At 45.6% G+C, this 22,703-nt stretch overlaps 1 protein-coding gene across 10 annotated transcripts in view; it reads left to right on the top strand.

Annotated features, from left to right (window-relative positions):
• The window catches only part of LOC142565984 (uncharacterized), an 85,159-nt gene that overhangs the window by 15,408 nt on the left and 47,048 nt on the right, over positions 1-22,703 (top strand). For all 10 annotated transcript variants that reach the window (XM_075676648.1, XM_075676647.1, XM_075676646.1 and 7 more), the window contains 2 exons: positions 665-780; positions 16,416-16,514. In XM_075676648.1, coding sequence (XP_075532763.1) covers positions 665-780; positions 16,416-16,514 — 215 coding nt within the window. The remainder of the gene's footprint in view (positions 1-664; positions 781-16,415; positions 16,515-22,703) is intronic.

The following is a 22,703-nucleotide window of genomic DNA, read 5'->3' as shown; positions in this document are numbered from 1 at the left end:
ATTAAAATTTTAGCACAGTGAGCTTTTTCCCCTGTGTTCATGTTCATGAAACATTATTTCTACCTTCAATCTTGATCATGGGAGCACAACTCGTTAACCATTGTCACTTAGCTTTGAATTGACTTGGTGGGTATAAGTGTGGCAGATGGCTTAGGTTAAAGAAGCAACCTTTTTGTCCTCTTCTTTATTGAGCCTTTAGCAATCTATTGTCAACACATTTGCATAATTGTGTGTGCAAGTGCACCATTCAAAATGAAAGCCAATGTTGGCAGCTTCAAGCGAGTGCTAGTGAAAAGAAGATTGATAAAGTTTGCCTGGTTATGCTTGACTGGTTGAGCACAAACATGATGTTGTGCAATACTTGCAACTCGTGATACAAGGAAATAGATGCTTTGATGAAAAGTATTGCAGTTTTCTTTATTTAGAAAAACACAGTGGGTAGCAAAATGAACAGCAATTATTCTTAAAAAATTATCATTTTCTAATAGACAAGCATAGTCTTTGTATTTTGCTATTAAAGGATGCGCTTCAGCTTTTGTGATGATCTTACCACTATATGTGGTGGGACCATCACAAAAGTATTTTTTAACCTGAACTGTATCTGATTGGACCTTTGCAGCAATTCTATGAAATGATCCACATTGTCTGCTCCTTCCTCTTGAAGGTACTACGCTGCATTTCCAGCTCTTGATAATAGCCCCCAGGTGCAGGCACAGCGGGTTTCTTGGGATGGCCGCCGCATCATAGAACTACACGAGCGTGAACAGCAGAATGCTGAAGGTGAGCTTTAACAGCAAACGGATTTCTTTTGCATGGACATCTGAAATGGTAATAAGCCTACCAAGTTGCTAAACAGTGCTGACATGAGCACACCAGACAAATATCTTTGTTCCACCATATATACCTGTGTAAGCCTTGCCTATGCTTAAGGCCTGCACCCCCCTTTGGAAGATGAAAATTTGGAAAAGGAAAGTTTCATTTAAGCGCAACATATGCACCTCATGCTGGTTATCTTCTGCAAGCAGATGTCAAAAGTTACTGTTCTCCTGACGATAGCGTCATCATCATCATTACTTTATCCTCCGGGATCATGCAGCATAAATCCAGCACATTTCAACAGCATTGACTGTGCTGCAGCTTGCTGTTTAACTGCATTGGGCTTTCAGGTGCATGAGAGCATCACTGCAAAACGTCTGCACGTAGATATTGAACACATACATGCAGTTTTTTTTTAGACTCGTTATCAATAGCTTCAAGGTGACGCGTGTCTTGAAACAGTGTGAGCGGCACAAAGGACAAACACCTTTTGGATGGCACCAATGAGCCAACCTCATCACATGACAAGGGCAGTGGAAGCAAGGTGAATAATTAAAGGTGTTCATAGGTGGTTATCAGTGGTTGCATTATTCTGCATATCAGTCAGGTATCAGGCAGTTCAAGGCTTCAGTGAGCAGCCATAAGTCTGCCTTGTGTTAGGAGTGCACCCTAGAAAAGGTATTAAAAAATAGTGCGGGCCTTATGCATTTCTGCTTGAAAGACCCTCCCCATCTATCCTTTCCTACATTTTTCTTAAACTGCTGCCATTCTTGACCCTTATTACGTTGATTAACGAAATACAATGCCTACTGGCTGAACTTCTTCAGACATCATGACTCATCACTACCTTTGGAAAGAGAAATAATATCCCTTTCAGTGAATGCTGTTACTGTTTCGCTCAATAAATGTGCAAATGCAGGATGTCTACCAACCTGGAAAACCGGGAATTGTCAGGGATTTTGAATAGCCTGGAAATACTCGGAAAACTCAAGGAATTTGTGCTTCTATCAGGGAAAACTAGCAGTAATTTTATTTAAAGCAAACGAAAGTCGCGGTAGTGCTGGCTCGAGTAACAGAGGGATCGTAACGAATCGTATTTTGACTAGGTGTCATCGCCTGGAGGAGTTTCCAGTGTACAATCAATGACCGACTTTCCAGACGCCCGATAATTTGGACAGCTTCGCGGAGCCACCGCATACCCTATAGAGTAAGAACGTATGAAATTTCAGACGCAAGAACGCTTCGCCGTCCGACTTTTCGGACTTTTTGCCATGACTGCAGGTCCGAAACGGCATTAATCAAAGCCACCACTGTTGCCGTTTTGATTACCTTGCCTATTTGAACCGGCGCTCTCGCACGCAGATCTGCTAGCAGCTGTAGCAACTACCATGGCAAACGCTAGGCCGGTGCTTCGACGTTCGCTGTTAAGCTTCTTGCTGTTCAGCGCCATGTTTTTCATTGAAAGAATTCGCTGCTGTCAGCAATGGCACCGGCTCCGCCGTTGTGGTCTTTGCGATTGGCTTCAAAGCTCTGAAAGCATGGCACGTTGCAGAATGCCATGTCCCGAAAGTCAGCTTCGCACTAACGCAGCAATGCTACGCACTGAAGCATACGCGAAAGTATTATGAGAAATTATTATGGGGAACGTGGGATGTGGAAATTGTCCCGGGACACAGTGTGTATTCCTTTATTATACATGCCTCTTCCCGTCATCTCACGTCACAGTACGAGCACCGATAGGCTTAATGAGTGTACTGGCAGGCCTTTTCAGATGTGTCTGTGGCGTGTTGAGCCCTTCAGGGCAGTAAAAGTCACGCATTCATTTTTCCAAACTGCCAGATTTTTCGGACTTTGACTGTAAAACTGACCAAGAGGATCATTCAAATGGTCTGTGGGATAAACGCGCGGTGGAAGGAGGATGAGAACAGAAAGGACTTATGCATTGAGGAATGAACAGGAAAGGAAGTGTGCCGCCACTTCTTTCAAGGAGCTTGAGCTCAAAGAAACAAAGTGTTGATTGATGCCGAGATGCAGGTGTCCCTCATCAAAACTCTTTAAGCAGCCAATCTTTGCATCTGACATGTTTTGTATATCATATCATTTTTTGCAATGTACTTTAAGGCTCATAGTACACGTCATTAGTCATCGCCATAATCTTATTACACATAGATTTTACGCACTTCACAGTGACTATTCTTAGGCCCCTTTACAGCCACGTCACATCAACTTCATAGAATCCATCACTCCACTGCGAAGTCACTAAAACTGGCATGGCACTCTTTGGCCATACCTGGCCCTTGTGCCAATAAAAACCACACATTCATTCAAAGCAGTGAAGTGCAAAACTGATGTGTTGCGTGTGGCCGGAGAGTATGTCAGGACAGTTGAGGTTGACCCACCAGCTGTTGAGAGAGAATCTCACTTGTGACAAAGTTCGGGCCTCATACCAATGAGTCTACCATCAGTTGATGAAAGTAGCTCACACCCCCTTCAGTCATGCTGTCCACATTTGTGGACGCGGCTTATTTTTTCCATTTCTATGCAGTGGTAGAAAGGAATAGAGCACAAACGTTAGGCTTCGGGTAAATTGAACATACTTATAACCTAAATTACTTCCATTTTACTTCAGAGGGCTATTTATCATCGCAGAGTACTGCTTTTTGAAGGCACTACCATGTTTTAAGGGACGTTTGATGGGGAGCATGTCACTAGCACCCTCGAATTATATATATATTTTCTTTCTTGAAATGCTTGAGGCCAATGAATAAATTCTGCATTTGATTCAAGCAGGGGAGTTAATCCTTTTTATGAAGAAACGTAGCATTACTGAATTCATATTATTCAAATATTTAGTTATTCTGTAGTTACAGTTACTCATCATAAAATGCTACAGTGTAGACCACTTATAACGTAAGTCGCGGGTGCTATAAGTGGCACCGCGTTATAACCAAAGCATGCTTTCTTTTTTGGCTTTTGCCTATGCCAAACGGACCACCCACCTTTCAAACACAATTTATTACATATTTCACTCACACACACGTGCAACACAATCGCAACACAGCACAGAAACCAAGTTCTCCTGACAAGTGCGGCATCAGCGGAAGAACGTTGTTATTTTTGTCTGGAGATTTTTTTTTAACAGCGCTTCGAATAATTTTGTCCTCTGCAAGGCTTAAGCACTGAAGTGCTTTCTCACTCAAACTGTTCTTTGCGCAGTACATCTTCACTTTGCTGAGGTACTTCAAAGCGTCTTTGCACAGGAGATCTGGGTCTGTTGTTGGGTCGACATCATCATCCGACTCGTCTTCGGTTGCAAGCTCCGCGCTATCGCGCACTGCTGCAACGATCGCATCATCCGTGCACGCTTCCTCGCAGACAGGAAGCTCCGACTCACCGGCATCGACATATTCTTCGAAGATGTCTGTGGCGGAAACAAACTTGCTTTTAACGAGGCCGGACCACACGTCGTCGGTGTTGACCGTCTCATCGGCAACATTGTAGCTCGGCTCATCGGCATCAAAAGCCTCTACATTGCGCACGAAGCCTGTTTTTTTGAAGCACTTGCTTAGTGTAGTGGCTTTTGCCTGCCACCACGAAGCGGCAACCATATCAATTGCGCCCCTTAAATTCACTTTGAAGGGACACTAAAGGTTAATATTAAGTCAACGTGGACTGTTGAAATACTATCCCAGAAACCTCAAAACGCTTATTTCATGTGAAGAAAAGACTTATTTTAAGAGAAAATGCGTTCTGAAGTGTCCGTGTACCTCTAGCGCAGTTCAAATCGCCCGCCCTGCGATCGAGGAGTGGTGATGTCATGGTCTCATAGGGACGTTGCGCCGTCGCTGAGTAAAACGGCGGCCGCAGACGGCGCTACGGCTTTTCTGCGCAAAACGCAAAAGCACGGCCAGAAATAGAGCCAAGACAGAGCCGACAGCAGCGCGAAAGTGGAACTATGGTGGCTACCGGAAGGGAAAGCGCGCAATGCCAACTTCGACGCTCGTTGCAATGGACGACCCTGACCATGACACATTGGCTCGCGATGCTGGGCTAAACTTCAGCGATTTAAGCACTGATGAACTTGACCTGCTACTGAGGGCTCGCGCTGCCGGCGTCGTTGCATACTACTGCGACGGCAACTGTATGTCATGGTTGTACATATTCGCACATTTGTAGCTTTTCCTTTGTGAAAACCAAATGCCGCACTCACTGCCCCGTCTTCAACCTGCAGTTGTTCTTGCGCTTCGGAGAATGCAGGCAGGACCAACGGAACAGTGCTACGGGAAAGCATTGCTTTGCAAGGCACTCCACACGACTTCAGTAAGTCGGCGTTGAACTTGTAATCCTCTGGACAAAAGTGCAGTGAGCACACTGCAATTTTTCGGCTTTTTGCCAACAAGCTGTGGCAGAAGTACGGCACTTAACCATTTCGAATGGAGAGGTTCACCCGTTGGCACACAGTGATAAGTAATGTTGGATTCGCCGCTGCAACTGCCCTTGGCCAAGTTCCATGGACCGTTCGCGCATCCCACGACATCACATGGACGTGGCATTCTCGCTGCTTGTTCCAAATGCAAGTTTCGCGAGCCAGCAGAACCAGCGCAGTACGATGCGATAATGAAGCAACTGAGACTCCAAAGTGGGCGCAGCGCAGAGTCGAGCAAAAACAAAGCCTTTCGACCACCCATACTACTCAAGGGTAAAGTCAAAATGTTTTTTCTTAGAATCAAATAGAAGTAGACAAGTACCATTTTATTCTGTCTTATAATCTAATGAAATGATCTTAATATGAGTAGTTGAGTACTAGTGATGTAAATTATGATGAGGAGTGCCTTCGTCATTGGGCTAGTACCGGAATGTCGCTGGGGGGTCTCAAATCGTGTCATGCATTTACCTCAATTTCTTGGTTACTGAAGCTCTGTTCGCGATTATATTGACCCCTTAGACGTTCTAGAGCATTGCTTTATCACTTACTTGACTTCACAGTAACCTTCAGTATCCCTTTAAGAGGCTGCTGCTGCTGCATGTTCAGAAAAACTCTTTCGCATGCATGTTTTTTGTAAAGCGCCTTTATGGTTGCGATGACATCCTGGTCGACCGGCTGAGATTTTGCAGTCATGTTGGCAGGCAGAAACTTTTAACTTGACTGTAGTCAACTTCGGCTTGATGTTGTGGGCTGTGCAATTGTCGAGAATGAGCATGACCTGTCACTTCTCTGCCACCATGTTTTCATCGAACTTGCAAAGCCAGCTTGTGAACATGTCTTGCATCACAAAGGACACACGTGCACAGAGGACAACTACGGCACAATGAGATCATGACGTGCACGCACCAAATGGCACAAACGTGACTGAAAAAAAAAAATGAGTGCGCTGTCGCTGCTATCACTTCAACCCCGCACTCCGCGCAGCGCGCACCCTGATTGGATGCTGCTATAGTGACGAAAACACTCGCCCTCCTTCCTCTAAAGTTTCCTGCCCTTCTCCTCTTTTTTTGCTTCGCTTTTCACCGCTGGTCTCCACGGGTACGCCCACACTCCCCCTTCTTCGCATTTGCGCTCCTGGCAACCGTGCTGCCGTACGGGCCGTGCTCTGTGTGCCGATTTCTTGGTCACGCGCTTAAACGAACCGTGCTACAACTCGTATTCTGCTTCGCACACCTATGGAATAAACGGTCCACCTCTACATTGAGTTCTATAGAAGATATATCGTTGGTCAAAAAAACCCATGCTATAACCGGTCCCGCACTAAAAGCGGTTACGTTATAAAAGTGGTCTGCACTGTATAAGAGTCATTATTTTGCTTTCAGTGGAGTCTCAAGCAACATCTATGTTTCACGCATGTATCGACAGTCAATCATAATTCGTGACTGAAGGGGATATCCGAAATTATTTCCACATGCATCTCCTTTTTATTTGTATTTGATAATGTTCAATTCGATTAGCATTGAGCTTTACTAGTTTTTCAAAGGCATTTTATTTGCTGTGTACTTTCCTAACCCCTTGCTTCTGATGTCTATTTGAATAAAATAAATGCTGCTCCTTATTATTCAAACTGGATTAAGTCGTTTTGTTAATATTTTAGCATGCTTACTAGAGAGTGACACCATCGGGCAACAAGATGTCAGCCTGTCTTGACGTAAAACAAGGTTCTGTGTCACTCAGGGAATCTTGCAAAGGTGCTCAGGGAAAACCTGGAAAACTCAGGGAATTTGGAAATGTAGCTTGGTAGACACCCTGAAATGATTATCGTCTGAAGAAACTGAATAGGGTTCCTGCTCTTGAGCATGATTGTCTGCTCAAGCTTTGTTCCCTCCTTCAGAGGGATGACTTTGTAATGACTGCAGAGCTCTCATTGCAAGCGTTTCACTTTTCGTTTATCCTGTGTGTTTGCATGCTGCAGTACCTCATGTACCTGCGAATTCTGTGAAACCGGTGTGGAATCCATATGGAATGAGATACTCCTCCCCCCCTTCCCCCCCAATGTCGGTCGTTCCTTACTTGTAGAAGGTTTTATGCTTGCTTCACAGGTTTATATGGTTGAGTAAGACATCTAAAAGTTGGGCTATAGAGTTTTGAATACCTTGTTCGGACTCTGTAATTGTGTATATTAGTCAGAATTAACTAAAGTACTTTCAAATTAACTAAAATTCAAAAATTAACTAAAATAAGATTAACTAAAATATTCTAAAATACTAAAATGTTTCTTCATGGCTGCAACACACCATAAAGAAAGTACTAAACGGAAAAATCTCCACTTGGGGATACACATCCACGTCCTGTTTTAAAGTGGTGTCCGTCTTTGACAGGGTACGTGCCACTACCTTCCAAAACTAAAAAGGCAAAACTTCCTGCTAAATTTGGTTATGTGAGAATCAAAATGGCAGTCCATCAAAAGGCCCCCTGGAAGGTCACATTGCCTGCACTTGTTGGTGCTGTGCAATCAGCGACACTGCTAAAGTGGAAGCTTGGGCGAGTTGGTGCAACATACATGAGATTTTGAAACAGCACAAATCACAGAAGACCAGATGAAGAAAGACACTGACACAACCGTCACTCGCAACTAAAGTTTATTCATGTAATAGTGCAATATATACTTACGCAGTCTACAACATAAAAGGACAAATAAAGATAAGATGAAAAAGTTAGTGACGTTTCACTTCATGAACGTGGGTGACACACAAGTGTATGGGTGCTATAGTGCACACACAAAGCTATCGATCCTCTGTGCACCTAGACGCCTACACTGTGTCTTCGTAGCACATCGCTTTCAAGATAGCGGCCGAGTGTGGTCATGCCATATGCAGCAGCCGCCGAAGTATGACACCCCACCCCCAGTGCCTTGCATACAATGGAAGAAAGTGCACTTGCTCCCTGCTTTCCTTCTTTGCGCGCACAAGATTAAGCTGCCATCATCGGCTCACCATTGCACGCTTTCACCCGCACATACAACATGCGGCACGCAGGGAAAACGTTAGCATGAGACGAACCCAGTATGTCCACACTGCACACAGAACCCGTAGAAACTGCCAGAGAAGGCCAACCCAGCATGTCTCCGCCTACGCTTCTCCTCCGCGACGTTTCGCTCTAGGTGGTGCTGCTTTGCCGCTCGCTCAGCACACTCCTTCATACTTTCCCCAGCGCGCAATTCTCTTCTCCATCTCCAGGTTCCTTCTTCCTCCAGCGGTCACTTCACTGGCGGTCGATGTATGCTTGTGCGTAGAAGTAAAAGGCTTGACAAACACTGTGGGTTGTGTCTACGCTCTGTACAGCTATATAGTAATGGTGTAGAACTAAACAATGCTCAACTGCTGCACATTGACATAAAAAGTTTAAAAGGGCCCTGAAACACTTTTTGAACATAATAAGAAAACGTGGCCGATCTGTAGACGAGGCTCCTGTGAACATGTGAGCCAAACGTTATTGCACTGCATGCAGCAGGGAGTTTACAATCTTTTGTCAAAAACAGTAAAATATAACTTGCTGTCCCCTTCACAATGTCGTCAGAAGCTATGTTACAAGCAGCCAAGTAGGCCCAACAGGTATGTTCTCGAGATCGCGAGAACATCCTCAGTAATAATGTTATTACTAAGTTTGAAATAAACAAAACCATACTCATCTGTAATCTCAAAAAAAAAAAAAAATATTTCATATTTGCACTTCTAGTCTACACATGCCAGTTGCGCTTAGCTGCATCTACTCATCGTGGCCTCTGACATCGCACTGATGTGCTGCGTAGCGTTGATACCGCATCCACCATGGGGTGCCATGACGAGCCCTCTCCTCGGCTAGATGCCCTGACAACCGCGTGCTGTGATTGGTCTGTGCAAGTGACGTAGCTCCAGGTGCCTAAGCGCCTATCTCGTGTCAAGACAGTATCGTTCACGCCTGAACTGGAAGAAGCGTTGTAAAGAAACAAATGAAAATGGCCAAAGTTTGGGTGGGGCCTTGCCCCTTTGCTGTCCCCCCCTGTGTAGCTTCCAGTGTGCTAGTGGAGATGAAAGAAGAGAGAAAGCGGGTGCGTTGATGAAATAACTACCTTGTGAGGCAACATCCTTTAATAGCGAGTCCATTGTATGATTAGTTAGAGAAGTGTTTCAGGGCCTCTTAACATTTGTGGCATCACCTCACCTAACTTGGTAGTGGCACAGCTTTTAACAAAGAAAATAGGAAGACTGCAGAGGCTTGGTTCTGCAGACACTGTTCAGTTGATGGCTGCTCTGCCTACACAAAGTGCGTTGAAAAGCCTGTTGCCAAAAAAAAGGGGGGGGGTCACAAGCTGATGGCTTCTAATGCCAGACATGTTTCACATCTTTCTTAGAAGGGGAGTCAATTGATGCATTACAAGGGTAGTTTAAGATCATTAAGAGAGCCGTTTTGTCCTGCAAAATGAATGTAAATTGATATTGCCGTGCCAGTACTCTGATGAAGAAGTCAACACATGTAGGCATGAGCGTTTGTGTCAAGGCGTAGTGAAGTCGCAGTTGCGATCAATATTAAAAAGGCCACCCGCTGCTGTGCCTCCTGAATAGTACTCTACGACCCCTGTTTCTGACGTTGCGACACTGGTGGAGGTGCTGGAGCCTGCAACCCCATGCGGCAACCCCTGTTCGGAGCCGTACACCCAGTCCCAAAGCTCCACCTCTCATAACGAATCCAGTCCACCGTTTCAGTCGGTGCCTGCTCGGCCTCAGCCCGGAGTTCCCTCCCGTTGCGACTCTCACCGACATGGCTACATCATCGGCACTTCTCCCTCCTTCACAGATGGCGCGTTGCCTTTCCCAGGTGACACTTGAACACCCTTGCGGGCCCGACATCTTCCATGGCGATGCTTTTGAAGATGTCGAGGACTGGCTTGACCAGTACGAATGTGTCACCCTGGTCAATCGCTGGAACGACCAACAAAAACTTGCCCATGCTTATTTCGCACTCGAAAACAGCGCTCGTACGTGGTACGCGAACGGGGAAGCGAGATTCCAAACGTGGGGCAATTTTCGTGGTCAGCTGCTCAATACACACTCGAACTCGGACCGGCGCGATTACGTGCAACAATTTATTGAGGCTCAGGTACAGAAACCCAACGAAACCGTCGCCATGTATGCGGAAGATATGGCCCACCTGTTTCACCGAGCTGACCGGGATATGACGGAGGCAAAGAAAGTGGGTTATCTTATACGGGGAATTAAAGAACCACTGTGAGCCGGTCTTGTCCGAAACCCGCCAACTGTCGACAAAGTTATTAAGGAAGCGACTGTCATCGAGCGGGCACTTCAGCAACGTTGCCGCCACTTCGACCTCCAGCCAAACTACACGCCAATCAGCTCTGCAGCTCCGATTGTTGACCGCACTTCTTTACGCGACATGATTCATGACATCCTACGTGAAGAGCTGTGAGCCCTCGGCGTTCCTCCTACGGAGTCGCCGGTCGTTTCTGTTGCCGAAGTCGTGCGCCAGGAGTTGCGGCAAGCTTTCTCCTCACCAGCCCCATGTCCAGAAACACGTCCGCCGACCTATGCCAACATGGTCCAACGTCCTCCCCCTTCACCTCCGGTAGCACCATTTCAGCCACAGCCCGCTCCCGTGCCGTGGTGGCAACGGGAGTCTGCGAGACAACCTCCAGATGTGGCTGACGGTCGACCAGTCTGCTTCCACTGCGGCGAACCACGCCTCATTGCCCGCTACTGCCCCCATCCACATGCTGGAGTCAGCTCCTTTTCGCCTGCTGCTTCCGTGCACTTTGACGACCGTCGCACCCCGCGCAGTGATCAGCTGTCTACTAGCCAGGCAGCTTCACCACGTCGGCGCTGGCAGTCCCCTTCCCCTGTGCGTTACACTTCCCCAAACCATTAGAGTTTCATCACTGACGTCGGCAGGGGTGGTCGCGCTCGCCTAGTCCGTGCCGGGGAAACTAACGGCAGCGACCTCTGGGGGGAAGGTTGCCCTGTGTCGAGACGCCAAAAATACCTCCCACGCTCCCCACGAAGACGACCTGACGATGACTACTACTCACGCCGACGAAGATGACCTGACGACAACGAATACTCACGCCGACGACGTTGCCCGTGCCGATCTCAGCATTCTGGTAAATGGACATCACGTCACTGCACTTGTTGACACTGGCGCAGACTTCTCGATTATGCGGCAAGAGCTGGCTGACCGAATTAGGAAAGTGAAGACGCCGTGGACGGGGCCACACATCAGAAGGGCCGGGGGTCAGCTAATGACACCAACGGGCACATGCACTGCCCGAATCCACAGCGGTAATTCCAGCGTCATTGCCACTTTCGTCATTCTCCCCAACTGCTGCAAAGACCTCATCTTGGGGATGGATTTTCTGCGAGATGAAGGCGCAGTCTTAAACATTTTGGAACATATGGTGACATTTTCTGCCAGGCCATATGGCGACACGATGAATGACGGGCAACATGAGCGTTTGCGAGTCGCCGACAATGTGACCGTTCAGCCGTGATCCTGCCGCCTCGTCTCTGTATTATGCAAGAAGCCCTACCATGGAGATGTGATCACAGAGCAAATTGTTGCACTATTGCTCACGCAAGGCATTTCCATTGCTAGAGGCATACTCGACATGACTCATGGGCATGGGGAAGTCTTTCTCACGAACTTCAGCAATGAACGCCGTCACTTCCAGAAGGGTACCGCAATTGCGCACTGCGACGACATCACCCAAGTTACAGATTGTTTCGCTCTCCAAGCAACGACTGTCCCGCCCTCGACTCGTTTGTCTGTCGACGTCGGCTTTACCCTGTCGCCTTCCATGCGGCAGCGCCTATTCGAGCTGATACACCAGTTCGAAGATTGCTTTTCGACTGTGTCAACGGTTGCACAAACACCACTGACCAAGCACCATATCATCACGGATGATACTATGCGGCCGATTCGACAAAATCCCTACCGTGTAGCTCCAAAGGTACGCGTAGAGATTCAAAAGCAAGTGTAGAAGATGCTCCAGGATGATTTAATACAGCCTTCGAAAAGTCCTTGGGCGTCACCCGTGGTCTTAGTCAAAAAGAAAGATGTCAGTTTGCAATTCTGCATCGATTACCGCAAATTAAACCTGGTCACAAAGAAAGACGTCTATCCGCTGCCACGCATCGACGATTCGCTGGACAGGCTGCGGCATGCACATTATTTTTCATCGATGGACCTACGAAGCGGGTATTGGCAGATCAAGGTTGATGAGAGGGATCGTGAGAAAACTGCCTTCGTGACCCCCGACGGCCTTTACGAATTTAAGGTCCTTCCTTTCGGTTTGTGCTCAGCGCCTGCCACTTTTCAGCGTCTAATGGACACCGTACTTTCAGGCCTGAAGTGGCAAACATGCTTGGTCTGTCTAGACGACGTTATAGTGTTCTCAGCTACATTTGAGGAGCACCTAAGCCGGTTACTCGCTGTTCTCCAAGCCATATGCTCGGCTGGCCTGACATTAAAGCCTGAGAAATGTTGTTTTGGTCTCAGTGAACTGTGCTTCCTCGGCGACATCGTCAGTCATGAGGGTGTACGACCTGATCCAGCGAAAATAGACGCTGTTGCAAAGTTCCCCACACCTTCCGACAAGAAGGCAGTGAGGTGCTTCTTGGGGCTGTGCACCTATTCGACGCCTTATTGCCAATTTTTCATGTATTGCTGCGCCATTAACAAACCTGTCACAAGACAATGTTCCCTTTCTGGGGAGGGGGGGGGGGGGATGAGCAAGTAGCATTCAGTGAACTACACCAATGCCAGCAGACGCCTCCTGTTCTTGCGCACTTCGACTGAGGTGCCCCTACAGCACTTCATACTGATGCGAGTAATGTTGGTCTAGTTGCCGTACTGGTGCAGTGGCAAGATGGCTCCGAAAAAGTAATCACCTACGCTAGCCGAACTCTCTCTCGTACGGAGGAAAACTACTCAACTACTGAGAAGGAATCCCTCGCCGTGGTGTGGGTGGTTATAAAATTTCGCCCGTATTTGTATGGCCATTCATTCAAGGTTGTCAGCGATTATCATTCTCTTTGTTGGCTGACTAACTTCCGTCTGGTGCGCTGGAGTCTTAGGCTTTAGGAGTTCGACATGACCATCATTTACAAATAGGGAAAGAGGCACAGCAACGCTGACTGCCTCTTGCAGTCACCTGTCGAGTCCGCAGGTAACAATGACGTGGACGTGCATGCTGCATTTTTGGGTGTCGTTGACGCCGTCACTATCTCACAGAAGCGGCGCCACAACCCAGAGCTGCTCCCACTCATTCATTTCTTGGAAGGCCGAAGTAAAGACGTTCCGTGACTCTATGCCAGGGGACTGCCGTCGTTTTGTCTGCGAAACGATGTTCTCTATAAGAACTTTTCTGCCAGTGGCAGCACGTACCTGCTTGTCGTACTGGCATCACTTCGAAAAGAACTACTAAAAGCATGCCACGATGAAACCACCACAGGTCATCTAGGCTACACGAGAACATTGTCCCTACCCCAACGGAAGTACTGCTGGCCGTAGCTCCCCACTGCTGTAAAACGTCACGTACAAACGTGCGGACTGCCAAAGACGCAAAGCGCCTCCCGGCAAGCCCGCAGGTCTCTTATATCTGGTCGAGGTACCAGGCAGCCATTCGTCCAAGTTGGAATGGATTTCCTGGGCCCATTTACAACTTATACAGCCGGCAACAGATGGACCATTGTTGCCACGAATTACCTGACACGCTACGTGGAGACTAAAGCTACACAGCGGGACACAGCAACCGAAGCAGCTCATTTTTTCATTGAAAACAACGTCCTTAGGCACGGCGCCTCAAAAGTAGTCATCACAGACAGGGGAACTGCCTTCACTGCCGAACTTCTTGACTCGCTTGTCAGACTGTGGCACAAGCCACTCGAAAACAACCGCTTATCATCCCCAGACGAATGGACTAACCGAGTGTCTTAATAAGACCCTCACAGGCATGCTATGCATGTATGTCGATATAGAACATAAGAACTGGGATCAGATTTTGCCCTACGTAACATTCACCTACAATACTGCTCGACAGGAAACTACTTGAATGACACCATTCAGCTTGGTGTCAGCCACGACAACGCTAGATGCCATGTTGTCGCACGAGTTTGACGACCTACCTACCGATGTTGACGAATTTACTCAGCACGCTGAAGAAGCCAGACAGCTTGCCCACGTACGTATCTGCATTAAGCAAGACCAAGATGCAAAACTGTACGATCTTCAACATAGGTTTGTTTTCTACACCCCTGGCGACAAGGTATGGGTCTGGATACCCATACACCGTCGTGGGCTCTCTGAAAAACTCCTACGACAGTACTTTGGGCCGTACAGAGTGATCCGCCGCCTGAGCGACGTGAATTACAAGGTCGTTCCCGACAGTGACAATAGCTCCAATTGCCGCAAGCACTTACTCGATGTGGTACGAATGAAGCCGTACCTGTCGACCAAACTTGCTTTTTTTTTTCTTTGTTCTCTTTTTTTTGCGTGTGTGTTTGCGTGACTCTTTCCTGTTGTACTTTGTCCCGTTGTCCCAATTAATTTGCGCATCAGGACGATGCTTCCTTCGGAGGGATGCAAATGCCGCGCCAGTACGTCGATGAAGAAGAGGTCAACGCGTGTAGGCATGAGTGTTTGTGTTAAGGCACAGTGAAGAAGAAGTCACAGTTTCGCTCTATATTAAAAAGGTGACCCGCTGCTGTGCCACCTGAGTAGTGATTTACGACCCCTGTTTCTCACGTTGCGACAATATGATGATAATGCACAAATGAAGAAAAAAGACAATGTCTTGTATGTGGCAGGGTCGCTTTATTAAGGTAGTTGTGTTTTCGAACTGATTAACATGCATATGGCAAATGAGTTCTGTGAAATCGCGCAAGGTGGAGGAAGTATCATGAAAGGGAAAAAATTGTCATCCACCCGAATGTTCCACAGAGCTACAAAGGAAACTCATACAGGTTTCTCAGAAAGAACACGTTGCAGTTGAGGACCATGCATAGTACAATTAATACCCCTGACACACGGGCACTCTAAAGTCCTTTAGGTAAGGGGACACCTACCAGAAAGGCATTCAAGTGCAGTGATACACGACAAAAGAGTATCTCCTTTACGGCAAAGTTCCTTTTCAGGAAAGGAGATCGTGCAACTACTTTTCGAGCGGAAAAGGAGTTATTCTCGCACACAGCGTGCACAACTCATCAATAGAAGGAAACCTGCCACACAACTACGGTGCCCATAGGTATTTTTTTTACCTTGCGAAAATGTTTTAATTGTTAGCAGTAATACAATTTGTTGAATAGTGAAGATTTCCTCTAGCTATACTCTCAAAAACGCTCGCATAACGTCGCTAGTGCCGCCATGTTGAATTCCGGCAGTGTCATCGTCGTTTGCTGCGCGCGCATGTGATGTGTTCACGTCGCGAGATGGAGACTGCACAATCAGCGCCCGCAGGAAATACCCAGAAGAAACCACAGTTGTTGTAATAACATATTGAATAAAACGTGTTACGCCTGCACGCACAAAGAAAGGGACGACATAGACGTGAAAAAGGACGACAGAAACGTGGGCATCACCAGAATAAACAGCACGCACAGCAAAACACCGGCTGCACATAGTTGCTGGACCAAGTTAAATGGCTGCTAACAACGCAAAAACGCGAATAAAATAAACGACTATAAGCATTATTAGCCATCAACAATGAAAAAAATATATTTTTAGGTTCTACAGTAGCTAAGTGTAATTAAATGTGCAGCTTTTTAAGAATGTTTTCTCTCTTGTGGCTTTAACAGCCAGCGCTATTTTTCTTGCGGCGTTCATCTGAATAACTACCTAAAGAAGTTCAGTGCGGTGCCGTGTGTCATAGGCGCAACTCCTTTCTGCAAAGGGTCCTTCAGAGTAGCAAAAGGGGTTTACTGGAAAGGACTTTAGTTTTGCCCGTGTGTCAGGGGTATTACATACATAGTACAATTGTATGTGTTCTTGAACAACTAAAAAATTATTTGTAATTTGCTGCCTATAGATAAAATTTACAAGCACACTAGATGTCCAACACTTTCTGCTACAATGAGAAAGAACCAGAGAATCTAAGTACTGTTGCATGTAAACCTTTTATTTACAGGTGCAAACTGGGAATTGATGCAAGAACAGCAACTGCGTAGCAAACTTGACAGCCCCAGCTTGGTCGCCATCTGGGGCCGCCAGACATCAGCAGCCATAGGTGAGACTGCAACAGTTTTTAATGCGTGGCTTCGTTATGCGGCTGCTTAAACATATACCTGGGGTTTCACATAATATAAACCATTCTGTAAATAAAAGTGGTGCTTTGTATTTGAGGAACAACGGCATATTATTTTCACTTGTCAAGCCACTGAGAATAACTTTAGCAAATTAGCTAAAATTAGTTGTGCTAAAAGTTTAGCTCATAAGGTATGTTTGAAAAGTGAGGAGATTTCATTAAGAAAAACTGTGGATGCGACTGTTTTCAGATATTATGCAATTACTTATACGGTCTTAGAATAAACACGCAAAATATGAGAGCACGTTGCAATCAAGTTGTGAAACTGAATTTGAGGGTGTGTGAGGGGGGTGGGTAAACAGTGCTTAGCAGCATTGCTTGGCACAGATATAGCACCAGCCCAGGCATACCTTCTACATGCAGGCTCTATGCACTATAGAAAGGCTGTATCCTACCTAGCACTGATAGTCTTGCCAAAGATGCTAGAGAAACTGAATTGTAGATGTATGATTCGCGGATCGGGCTATTGAACGAATTTATATTCAATCTATTGTCACATAGTGAAGTACTTTCACTTTTAACCCTTTCAGGGTCGATTTTTTTCGCCATATGCGACCGCCCAGGGTCGATTTTTTTTATTGCAGATTCCAATTCTTCTGAGGGACCTATTTCGGAAAAAATTTACCGTAATTTTTCTATGGTGACTGTAAAGTGAGAAAAAAATATTTTGCGTTGGTATATGTGTACTGTTTATTAATGAGTAACAACAATAAAAAAAGAAATAAACTTATAAGAATTAAATATTTGATACATTGTTATACACATAGTTCAAGGCTTAGAATATGCACACACGAGAATATTTCGCAAGTGTCAAATGTTTCTGCTCTTACACTAATATTTACGTCCATAGTGTAATCGAACTGCGTAGGTGAGCGGACTCAAGAAAACTGTGGGGCTTCATGCCCGTCAAAAAAGCAAAACGTGTGGCAAACTTCCGTTAATCTTCATCGTATCGCCAACCAGAGGCGACTAGTTTTCATGAGTATCCAAAAAGGAAGAAAGTAAGAAACAGGAAAAACATGCACGGCGGAATTCTTCCTATGCACACCCCTGTAAGCACTAAACGAATGAGAAACAGGCGGTTGCCCTTTGAGCGATTAGTAATGAGATAGCCAGCAGTTTTGAGAGTGCAAGAAGGCAAAACCGCCCGCACGCGCCGGAGCAAACTAGCTCTAAAACAAACCATGCAACGAAAACCGAGAGAGGGAGGTGCGAGAAAGAAAGTCCCTGTAGTCCCACATAGTGTGCAGCACATACCAGAAAAGAAAAAGTTAGGAAATGGGGCACTTTTCTAAACGTACAGACGGCGCCGTAAATATATGGCATCGACCACTTCGGACTTGCTCGCGGCGCCATATATTTACGTCATTGAACCTGAAGGGGTTTAAGCATGCTGCATGACTGAACTTTTTCAGGTCTTGGATGTACCATTGAGTGTATGCAAGTGTTAGGGCCCCTGAAACGGTTTGGACAAATTTTGTAGACGCGTAGGGTACAGCTAAAGTCTATCATTCGCACCACAGTTTGTGTGAAACGTCTCATGTTGAGAGCTACGGATCATTACAAGTTACCCTCCGCCATAGTCATGCATTTTCTCCTCAACTCCTTCGCCGAGTGATCAGGGCTAAGCTCCGCCTTCACTGGCTCTGCGTCATGATGGCACGTCGTGTTGTCGACTTACGGTTCTCTAGGAGCGAGCGCGCGAAGCCTCTCCAAGCTCTCTGCCAGCTGCTTGGCAGTCGTCCCCAAGCGAGAGCTATCGAAGCAGCATGCGTTGCGAGCATTCTGTCGCATCGCCGAACGTGTCTGGTATCCTGGTAACTCAAGCTGATGAAGGAACTTTAGCATAGACATACGTGAGCTGCCTGATCGGTCTCCATGGTCCAGCCACCCGTATGCGCAGAGCTTAACCAGCCGAACAAAGAGCTAATATTGCTCTAATCAAGTGTAAAACATTTTAAACATTTACAAAAACAATGCGTTAACGATTACACTCCTGCGAAAAATTTACGCCTGCAGCAAAGAAGTATACATTTTGTTACTGCTACTGTGTGTGGTTGAGCTCTGTGCCACCAGGTGGCTGCACCGTGCAGACCATTCACATTTTGGCTTCTGCTCATCCCGTGAAACGACACGCAAGGGGACACGGCCAGGCCCTGTGCCCTTGCGCTTGAGTTTGCCCTAATACTGGCCGCGCGAAATGCCATTGCGTTAGCAATCTTCCGGTGTAAAGTGATGGCCGCAATCGCACAAATCCTGGCGCTGATTGGATAGCGGCAGTCCGATGCGCTGCAGCCAGTCCACTTCGTCTGCTGCCTTGCAGAGAGACATGATGTCGCAGCTTGACATATTGCCAATCACTACTTTTGCAGTCCACAATGCAACAAAGTCGAATCATAGTGCTCACGAAAAGACTGAGACCGACTCTGACCACAGAGCTCTCGTCAAAATGGAGCACGTTGTAACACAAGCAGACTATGCTTGCTGTGTGCCTGAAGAGCTTAAGTGTAGTGAGAAATTGTTCTTATGCATTCTCTTTCTGTTACTTTCCTTTTATAGAAACCAATTAACCAACATTCCAACTATTACGAATATCATTTGTTCACCATAAAGGTGGAAAAATTATAGATGACGTGCCCTGGGTAGCCAATCGGATAGCTCGCCCACATGATGTCAATTGGGTGGTTTACGTGGTATGGGTAGGGCTAGCTGAAAATTCTGCCGAGCAGTGTGCTGCGATTGGCAGCAATGTACATTTTTAAAACCTTATAATAAATTACACGCTTTATGCAGAGCACTTAGATGTGTCAGTTAATGATCAGAAGGACCTACTCTAACGACTCAGTATGTTTGTAGAAAATCGTCAAAATCGTTTCAGGGTCCCTTTAAATGTGCTGACCAGTAAGCTGATACGCTTACCCTGCAGGATGCATCAGAATCTTGGGGAATTGTCAGCTTGAAGGTCATATAAGCATACGTTTACACATATCTTTACGCACATTTTACATACATGCATGCAAGGCATGCAGTCCAAGCGACAATGGATATCTGGCCATCGGAACATACAAGTTGCCCATCTCTCACCCATATCTTGATCACACCACTGGTGTAAGGTATTGGCCCCAAGTGCGGAATTGACAGACACTGCGAGCATCACTCAGATGACGTCAGGGCCAGGACTTAGGTCTGTCTTCTGCTAGAGTCCGGGCAGGGTACCACGGGCGTCTCATAGTGTTTGTTTGTTCACTAGTTTTGTGTGGTAGTACACTTCTGACGGTACTTCAGAATAACTTTTTTGGTTCTTTTCGTCGGTAATTGTTATAAAGATGACTCAACAATCCATTTCCTAAAGGCAGTTGCTGTGTTTACTGTGCCGGCCTATGGAGGTTGGTCCAGCGCATTTCAAACTTTCCACACATGATTTTAAAACCTGAAGTGGCGGTTCAGGTGGCTAATCATAGGATAAACCGGAAAAATAGGATCAAACATCTAAGAGGCCAGGGGAATAGTTGTACAGTGCAACAACCATGCAAGAAATGCTTTCATATAACTTCTACGGTATTTACCTTGATTTTAATCGTTATAACTTGCCTTGTCACAAGCAGTAGTACATGGTAAAACACCCTGTTTTCGCATTTGCCGACTGACGCATGAAACAGTAGCATGAGGACTGAACACTGAAATTTAGCTTCTGCCAGCACTATTAGACTGCTTACCAAAAGTGGGCTGTTCGAAACATTGCACTGCACAAGTTCCTTCAGTTTTCCTCTTTAAGGCAGCACAGGCTCGGCTCTGCTCTACTACCAAGAGACACCCAGACACTCGAGCTGGCGATGTAAAAAACTGCTTCGTCGTTTCAATTCAATGTTGTAATGAACGGATGGGTTTCACAAGCGTGTTGGCACCTTTTTGGTGCCGTCGTGAAAGGGGTGTGCCGTATTGTCGAATAAAGGCTGCTGCATTATATGAACCGCCCATTTACCTTTGATACCGTCACTCTCAAAGGTTTAGTTCATCATCATAAGCCTGTTTTATGTCCACTGCAGGATGAAGGCCTCTCCCTGCGACCTCCAATTACCCGTCCTGCGCCAACCGATTCCAACTAGCGCCCGCAAATTTCCTAATTTCATCACTCCACCTAGTCTTCTGTCGCCCTCCATTGCGTTTTCCTTCTCTTAGTACCCATTCTGTAACCCTAATGGCCCAATGGTTATCTAACCGGCGCATTACATGACCTGCCCAGCTCCATTTTTTCCTCTTAATGTCAATTAGAATATTGTCCTTACCCGTTTGCTCTCTGGTCCAAACCGCTCTCTTTCTGTCTCTTAACGTTATGCCTAGCAATCTTGTTCCATCGCTCGTTGCGCAGTCCTTAACTTATTCTCAAGCTTCTTTGTCAGTCTCCAAGTTTCTGCCTCATATGTCACCACTGGTAAAATGCACTGATTGTACACCTTCCTTTTCAGTGATAATGGTAAACTTCGAGTCAGGAGCTGACAATGTCTGCCGTATGCGATCCAACCCATTTTTATTCTTCTATGAATTTCCTTCTCATGATCAGGGTTCCCTGTGAATAATTGACCTAGGTAAACATACTCCTTCACAGACTCTAGAGGCTGACTGGCGATCGTGAACTCTTATTCCTTTGCCCGGCTATTTATCATTATCTTTGTCTTCTGCATATTAATCTTCAACCCCAGTCTTACACCCTCAGCTCAGGAGCTTCTATATGTATGTACGGGACAGGATAAACCATATTTATTGAAAACCAATGCATTGATATTAATGAGGTTCATTGCATTTTAATGAAAACGGTAGAGTGAGTAACTGTAGAAGTGAATTTTCTATTTATTTATGGTAAACATTTTTCTTAGCAAGGTATTGCAAAATTTCAAGAAAGTAAAATACCACATTTGCAACTTTGTAACTCTGCAACATAAAGCCATATCAATTATGTAAACTGCACCTAATAATACATGTGTAAAAAGGTGATGTATTTAACATCACTCTGACGTATATCTCTAATTTGTGACTAGGGCTCTTGCAAGATGCTTGTAAACACTAACAATTCCATGTAAGCTGTAAACTCATGTATAAATCTTGTCTGCTTGAGATACTGTAAAGATGCAGTTTACAAAATCCCAGGATCTGTTCTGTCCCCTCCCCTTTTTCTTTCTCTCTCTCTCTCTCTCTTTGCATAGTTTACGAATTTCGCCAATTTTTGAAAAACTATTTGACGCCCTAACTCAAAATTCTGCTCCCTAAAGTTGCTAGAGTTCTTTTCTCGAAAGTGCAAAGCATTTTATTCATATAGGTCTAGCAGTTGTTTCACGAATGCAATTCCACATTTTACATGTATTTTAATAGAGAAATTGAACTTGGCCCCGAGCTAACGCTTCCTCTGAACCATAAGTTCTTTATTCGAGGCAATTTCTGTCCCAATATTTTTGATGTGTGTGAGGAAACCATTTTTAAGCTTTACGGAATTTTGAAAATTGCCTGTGGCCGATAGCACAGTTTTTGTCCCTGAGCCGGATTATTTGAAGAGGCGGACGTTACTAGCACAAGAAATCTAAACACTTAATAATCTAATTAACCAGAATTCACTGATTAACTTCATAATTAATTATTTTACAGCTCATATTACAATTTACAAATCGTAACCGGTGAGTTTGCAAGACATATCCACTTGAAATGAATTTCCAGGATGACACCAGTTTCGAGATGTTATTTCCCCAAAGTGTGGGATGAAAATACTTGGGTGTTTCAGTTACTTTCATGCTTCAATGCATAAAAGAGCATTTTATTAAAAAGGTAAGTGGAACAAAAGTGCATTTTTACTGCAAGTTTAATGGGCACTTACCTCCAAACTGGTGCCATTCTGGAAATTCATTCAAAGTGGATATGCCTTGTGAACTCACCGGCTACAATTTGTAAATTGGAATATGTGCTGTAAACTAATTAACGAGACAATTAATTAGTGCTTTTCATTTCTGATGCAAGTTATGTTCGCCTCTGAATAATCCAGCAACAGGCGATTTTTAAAAATTCCATAAAGCTTGAAAATGATCACTCCGTATATGTACTGTATTATGACACACAGTCGTACTA

The sequence above is a fragment of the Dermacentor variabilis genome, unplaced genomic scaffold (assembly GCF_050947875.1).
Source record: "Dermacentor variabilis isolate Ectoservices unplaced genomic scaffold, ASM5094787v1 scaffold_12, whole genome shotgun sequence".
Lineage (NCBI taxonomy): Eukaryota > Metazoa > Arthropoda > Arachnida > Ixodida > Ixodidae > Dermacentor > Dermacentor variabilis.
This window is presented reverse-complemented; position numbering and strand designations above follow the sequence as displayed.